Source organism: Anoplopoma fimbria, chromosome 24, assembly GCF_027596085.1.
Source record: "Anoplopoma fimbria isolate UVic2021 breed Golden Eagle Sablefish chromosome 24, Afim_UVic_2022, whole genome shotgun sequence".
In the NCBI taxonomy this organism is placed as follows: Eukaryota; Metazoa; Chordata; class Actinopteri; order Perciformes; family Anoplopomatidae; genus Anoplopoma; species Anoplopoma fimbria.
This window is the reverse complement of record NC_072472.1, coordinates 13,970,051-13,977,873: the sequence shown is the minus strand read 5'-3', so window position 1 is coordinate 13,977,873 and position 7,823 is coordinate 13,970,051. Positions and strand designations below refer to the sequence as shown.

Here is a 7,823-nt window from a genome sequence, read left to right as displayed (position 1 = left end):
CAGCCCACATTTTACTGTTGTGGTCCACTCTCACAACTCATTATAATTTCCATTTCCAGCTGTAGCAGATAACTGTTTTTGGAGAAAACAACCTGGCGGACAAAGAAAAACATTTCGCTGTTAAAGAGCCAGATACTTCCCTCAGGAGTTACTGGAAACAAATACAAAGCTAAAAACAAACCCAACTCCAAATTAATGTTGCTCTGTTTGTCTGCTTTTTGTGTTAATAGGTAACTGTTTGCAGACACACTTGCACTATAAAATTTAGAAGACGATAACGTGTTGTGCTCGGAGCTTATTCCAATGCCACCAAGTGGCCAAAAAACCTGTCATGGATTAATTTGCAAAGCAATCGCCCTTTGAATTGCATGATCAAATATAATGCATAATTTGAACTGTAGCAAAATGTGTGAGATCACAGATGTCATGGGGTACATTTCCATATCCAGGCCCAATGCTGAGATTAAAAAACAACAACAACAAACTGTCCACAAGGAACATGATATGTAAATGCTGCATCTGGCTAATTTAACTTCTTGATCACATACACATGATCACCTAAGAAGTAAGTTTGAGGCTTTCTTTCAGGGTTATTTTCTCCCTCTACATATTGCCTTTCTTGTGACTCTGTTTTGCATTAATACAGCAGCTGTAATTTAAATAATGGAAAAGACAATGGAAATCTAATTCAATGTCACTACTCGCGTTTGGTGGAGAGTTAGCTGTCCTGTTATCTGCTGAAACAACAAAATGTATTCCAGAAATGCAAAGCCTCCGCGGATGATGTTTTTCTTATGAAATTACAGAAAGTGGAGATGGTTTCTCATCATCCCATAATGGATTTATAAGGTATAAGTATAAGGATTCTTTGAGTCTAAAACAAAAAAATCACACTTTAAAAAATGAAATGTCCTGATATCGTTTTGCCCCTCACTGGGACCATCTTAGAAGAAGCTTTGAAAATATATATTCCAAATAAAATGGTCTTTGTTTCAATCCAGGGTTGTAGAAAAAGGACAAACACAGCATCACTTGTGATATCTTTGCTTACATTAATATTCCCTTTTCTTATATGTATTGCCTAATTCTTTAACTGTTTGTATTTTAATCTCATATTCTTTATTTGGTGATCTGTGTAACATATGTCCAAGGGCTACATTAAAATGAAATAGCCATTTGCTATTCCCAGTAAATCAATATTTATTAATGTCCACTGTTGATAAAGAAAGACAGAGCTTGTGATCCATTCCCAGATAACACCAAATAGAGGTAGAGGAGAATTAAAGGGACGTTTAAGCTAACAAAACTAAGATGAAAAGAAAGATTTTTAACTCTTTGTTGCCAACCAATACAAGAGCTGCTCTCTCCTGGCAGCTGACAAGCCATGTCACAGTTCACTGAGTATGTAAAAATGGGCATGTTGCGTTAATAATGCGATTCATAATTGGATGTTGTCAGGATACCACAAATGCCAGCGACAACTCTGGCCCTCCATGTATAATCAAAGAGCAGCACTGAAACGTGCTCAATGTTTATAATGAGTTTAATCATGCTGCTCTTGCTTCCAGGCTGCTGCTTTGTATCCTATTTTGTCAGAGAGTGCATGAAACCTTTTGTTAGAAAAAAAACGCCCTCCCTGCTCCTCTGGATGACCCATTGACTAGTTCAACACTCTCCTCTGTTGAACTCAGCCCTATCTGCATATTTTACCATCCAAATGGTCATTAAACTGATTGAAATACGGAAATGAAACTTTCATTAACATTGAAAATAAAATATCCAAATGAAATGAAGAGGAAAATGTAACAAGCCCTTTGATTACAAGCGTGCGTCAGTGACATTTAATATATTATGTCGATGACATGAATGGGTACAAGTATTTAAAAGAGAAATGTCTCTGTTTATACCCAATAGAGCTCAACTCTTGCAAGCTTTTTAGACAGGAAACAGAGGGGAAACAGCCCCCCTAACCTAACTAATTAGCACGTTATATCACGCTTGTTTAGTCCTTACTTAAACCAGAGTGGTTTAAGTAAGGACATGTTTCTTGGCCAGATGAATTTACTTCTTGAAGTCTAAGCTGGTTGCCTGGCAACTTGACGGTGACAATTTTTTTTTTTTTTTTACACTTCGGTATAGAGGTTATATTTTTCTTTTCCTTTTTGCCAGGCTAGCTGCTTCCCTCCTGCTCCCTGGCTTTACAGTAAGCTAAACCTAATGTCACCAATGGGTAAAGGCCTAAAATGTCAGTGTGATCAATCCTCTCATTTTATTTTCCAAATAAGCAAAAAAGTGTAGTAGGGAAAATGTTGGGACTTAAAAAGAAAAGGGCCTAGCAGCTTTTTAAAATCACAATAAAGTCATTATTAATAGGTGGAATTAGCCAAGGCAATTTCTGCTTTATCAGTTCTGGTCCTTTATTTGCCAAACGAAAGGTGAAGGAAAACCAAACAAGTTGCTCTTAAATTGGGAAGTGCAACAGACATAAATCACAGTGAAACCCCTGCTGCCATCAGCTCCACTCACTCAACTCATGTGAAGCCCCGAGCTGTAACATGGCTGCTGAACATCCACATTTTCACACTTTTGTGCTGCTCGGGGGCAAGTGACGCCTCTGCAGGTGTGTCACATAAATAATTCAATTCAATTTCAATTCAGTTTATTTTGTATAGCCCAGAATCACAAATGCCTCAGAGGGCTTTACAATCTGTGCACATGGGGGGGGGGGGGGGGGGGGGGGGGGGGGGGGGGGGGGATAAAAATGACACCAAGAATGAAGAAATGTTTTTTTTAAAAAAAAAAAAAAAGAGAGAGGGGGGGGGGTGAGGTGAGGTGGTGGAAGCGTTTGCGCACCGCGGAATAGTGCCAATTTGTGCTTGTGACTGGGTGCATGCTTGAAAGCGAGAGAGAGAGAGAGAGAGAGAGAGAGAGAGAGAGGGACTATGTCGCTCACGGAGTCTTCAGAAAAGCTCCGGCTGGACAGCATGGAGGAGATGATGTCGCTGTTTCTGTGCACCACCCAGCTTCACCCAAGGGCTTAGTTAGGCTTTTTTTTTTTTTTTTTTTTTTTTTTTTTTTTTTTTTTTTTTTTTTTTTGCATGCTCTGACATTTGGACTGACTGGGACTTCGGCTGACTTATCTGTGAACTGGTGGTAGTTCTTCTTCCACACCTATCGTTAACCGGTCTGAAGCGTTCCAGCCTGAGAGACATGAGCGCAGGGAAACTTCTGAGCCTCAGGATGGACGTACCTGTCATCATTCTGCTGATCCACCTGACCCACACTGAGATCAGAGGTAAAGAAAAACGGGTTACATGACATTATGACATTATGTGACATTAGCAATGTTGCACCACTGGAGTCCTATTTGTAGTATGTGTCATATTATGTCATATTTACAGGCTGTGTCTTAGCCTTTTTATTGTTGTAATTTCCTGTTACATTTGCTTTCATCACAAGTTGTTCAGGTTGCTTTTTGTGAATGAACACTGACATCCACAATTTAAGAGACAGTTCTGCAGAACATATTGTATCACAGTTATCTTCACATTAAGCTGTGGGTTTGTTATGTTTAAAAATACTCATCTGTCCCCCAAGGGCAATAAAAACGGGTTTTTAAACACCAAATAAGGCCTGTAGTTATTTGATTTGGATATAAATCGTATTTCTTAGGGGAATTGTCCGCACTGCTGCGCAGATGGAACGGAAAAGGGCATGACATAGTCTGCACGATTGGCCACTGTACTCACAGGGTTTGAACATGTTCAGGATATATTAAATAGTAAATGTAGCATTATACAAAGATTTCTTTGTTATCTAGTAAACTGTCACATCTCAGTCAAATTTTGTAATGAGGGGGGGTTACGGTGGGGGGCTGAGCTGTTAAATATCAGACAATTCAATATCCAATTCATGTCTCATTCATTCATGCCAACTCATACTCCCTCCACCTCCCAGTCTGAGTCTGTGACTCATCTTCAGATCTCCTATTGTGTCAAAATGTTTTATGTATGTCAGGACACACATGATGCCGTTGTTTGGTTCCAAACTGTGAAATAACTTGTGATAGCTGGCACAACGGGATGCAAAAATGAACACTACACACATGTATTTGATTTTGTTCAATGTGCCAGTTGATATTAATGGGTTTATTGCTTTTTAATACCACTTAACAGTTACAATGAACATTCAAGGACTATAAAGATTATTAAAAAAGAAGCTACAAACAAATCACCTAAAGGGAAATAAAAAAGTAACAGAGCAAAATCTTTAAGACAGGCATCAGCAGTTCAATTCAGACTGTAGAGACTTTGGAACAAACACGCTACAGTAAACAATACAGTGTTTCACTGCATCTCATTACCTCAGGAACAGTCAGGAACAGTCAGGAACAGTCAGAAACGATCAAAATTATATGACATTTTCTGGGATTTGTGGAGGAATAGAAATTAGGAAGAAATTTAGACTTTTGGCATTCATTCCCTAGACATTGAGGATAAAGTATTCGGACAGTGTAATTCCTGTCAGATAACAGCAAATTACACAGATGATCGCTGGCATCTGTCAGATCAAGTCTTTTCCGTCTTTAGGGAGAAGAGGGCAGTTGGCGCACTAACAAGCAATTTCCATTTCTGAGACTTGAGCAGAGTTTCCAGAGGAGCTGACACCGTGGACCGAGAATCAGAATTCGGTCAACCATCAATAATAAATTAGAGGTTCTCTGATTGTCGCCTGTACTCTCCAAAGATATTCAGTACAACACATCTATTTGTCCCATTGGTCACTGAATAGATACAGCTGTGGTGAGCACCCAGATGTGGTGCAAGCATCTTTCAGACTGGAGGGCCACGGAGGCTGGCGTGATGTAATCTTTTTTTTGTCATTTCACGGCTTTAGTCTTCATGTGTGAAGATTCCCTGTGTCTGGGAGAGGTGCTGTGTCAAACTGGGTCTGCTTCTTGTATTTTATACCATTGTCTAGAGTAGGGGAGCTTTGCCAGATGTTTTTAATATATGTCATATTTCCTTTGGTTGTTTTCAGTTTATATTTGTTTGTAAAAAAGGAAAATAAATAAATATAAAGCATGTGACAAACCCACTAAATAACTTTAAGCAGGTTGCAGAAGGGAAGCTGTTCAGTAATTGTCATCACAAGTAGCAACATCTTTTTATCCTTCAATAGTTGCTGTTTTCTTTGTGGTTTTTTTCTGATGTTTTTACATTTAACACATTTAACCACCTGCTTGCTAAAATAAGATGATTAGTAATATCAAACACTAAGTTCCAGTGGATTTTTAAGGTGCATTGTTGAGTTTTAATGTACACAAACAAGAGTTCATTAGTACATTCAGGTTGTCTCACTAAAACAGATGGTGTGTAATGTGTCCTTGAGGTCTAACAAATGGGTTGAGTGCATCCCTTTCTCGTTAAATATTTGCAAAGCATTTTTTGAGAAGTATATCAATCTGGCACCGTTTACATCCATGTTTTCCCGTAAGCAGTCTTATCCCTGCTGTTGTGGGCACATTACTTCACCTTTTGGCAATCAGCAGAATAGTGTGAAACTTCATACATGTGTGTCCTCATACAGGATACAAATGAATCAAGGTCTCACTTGTAAAACCCAGCTCCAAAGTGCTACAATTGATCAAAACCTCCACAGAGTACCTTTAGATCTTAAATAGAAATACAATTCAGCTTCTGGCTGTAATAAACCAACAGTAGTATTTTAAGATTTTGTAGATTAATTAATTCATTTTTCTAAACATAGATTTCTTTCTTTAGAAACTTTATTAAACTAAGCTTAAAGTTGTGTTAATTGATAGTACGGCAACAAAAATTGCAAGCTTGGTATATATTAATGAGACCAGATCCTGAGGCGGAATAGTTCTCGCACGTTTTTATTTTTTCAGTCTGTTCATAGAGTGAAAGGCCATTTTTCATCTTGGGCAAACAGTGTTTGCTGAGGTGTATTTTGTTCAGATGTTTTAATCCATTTTCATATAGCATGTGTTTCTTCCCTAGAGTTACCGAATTTATCTTTTTATGAACACCATGCTTTGTTTTATCTGTTCAGTACAGCTGCTCTTAATGACACAGCTAATAATAAAAAACATATTAATTAATACCAGCACATTGGGTTTGAAATATAACATTGATTAAAGAAGTGATGTGCTGACTCAGTTCAGCCCTATTATTCAAACTGAACACTTTAACCTTGTACTCTGTGTTTAATTTCAAATCCAGCATGTTGTCTAATTCTCTGTAAAGTATATTTGCATTGTACTTTTAATCACAACCAAATGCCTAAATAGACACTTAATAAAATAAAGTTGCCAAGTATAGTCTTAAAATGCCTTAATATTAATGGGTTTGTTCAATTCTACAAGGAAATAATTGATGTAGTTTGTGTTTGTGCATGCACTCTATACTACCATTTAGTTTTTTAGAAGATAAACAATAATCATTTCTCAACAGCCAACAGAAGTTAACTGAAAAAGTGACACTGTTTTTGAACATATTTTATGTTTCAGAGGAGGGAAACTCTTCACCTAGATTCACCCAACACCACACTTGTTTCTTTATTCTGCAGTGCAGAGCCTCAGCGTACTTCCCCGGTGTGTCTGATTTCATCTCTCTTATTATAGCTTTATAGTCCTGCAGGCTCATCTCAAATCTCCATGGTTCTAAATGTGAGTGTGTGTTTATGCGACTAGATTAAAAGGTGACACTGTGAATGCAATGCGACTGTGATCGCTGTGCCAATAGATCTATTATTACTGTTATTACTGTTATTTTTTGCTGGGTTACTCCAAATGAGTGTGTTAGAATGTATAAAGAATAACACAAAGACTGAAGGGAGTCGCGGAGGGAAGAGACTGAGAAAAAATGACACGAGTCACAAGACATAGAAAATGTCGTTTCATTTAGATGTTGCAACTTATTAGAGACCTGCTTTGAACAACTCACAGTAGCCTTTTGAAATTTCATGAGGACTTTGTGTTCAGGGGAACATTGGCTGTGTATTACTGGCAACCCATTACAGTAGTTACTGTAATAACCACTGAGGTGACATATATCAGAGACAAAACATGAAAGGCGGAACATTGCTTACTTTAAATATTGTTTTAATAGATTTTTGGCATTCACACTTTGTGTCTCCCGAACCCCCTATTATATGTTTACTCTTCCACACATGACAGTCGGGTTTTTCTTCCTCACCATGATGCCAGCACTGCTGGACGAACAAGAGCCCTCTCAAATCTCTTTCACGCTTTCTCAATTAATTCAAAAGTTATGGGTTTGCGGAGGTGAAGCCTTGCTTTATAACCTCTCTAATTGTTAAGTAAGCGTCCTCTTCGTTTTTAGTGTTGATTAGATAAAACCGTAATCCTTGTTTTTAATACTGAAAGCGCAGATGTTGCCACAGTTTGAAAATGGATGACTCATTTAAATCTTATTATGCTACTGATTTCACTGGTTATGTGTAATCTTCACCTTTTGGCAGAAATTAAATTGCATAATTAAGTGATATTTAAGAAATTATTATTTAATGACCACCTCTGAAATCCTCAATGAAATACAAAATTGTTCCCAAAGGACATGAGAAAAAATTAACTACTACCAAAATTGCCTCATGAAACGTGAATTTAAACATGTATACAACTGCAACAAACAAAATGGGGTGTGTATTCCTCACCTGTTCACCAGGTGCCCTCAGTGAGCCGGCCTTTCCTGAACACCTGGTGTTGATTAATCAGCAGTCTCAGTTGTAGCCATTCCTGATAGAGCTGTTCACTCACCTGTTAACATGTTACCTGTGTT

General features: G+C 37.9%; 1 protein-coding gene across 1 annotated transcript in view; it reads left to right on the top strand.

Moving 5' to 3' along the window:
- Positions 1 to 3,210: 3,210 nt before the first annotated feature.
- Positions 3,211 to 7,823, top strand: part of rxfp2a (relaxin family peptide receptor 2a) — a 40,860-nt gene continuing 36,247 nt past the window's right edge. Inside the window, 1 exon segment of the mRNA XM_054626180.1 lies at positions 3,211 to 3,295. Coding sequence (XP_054482155.1) covers positions 3,211 to 3,295 — 85 coding nt within the window.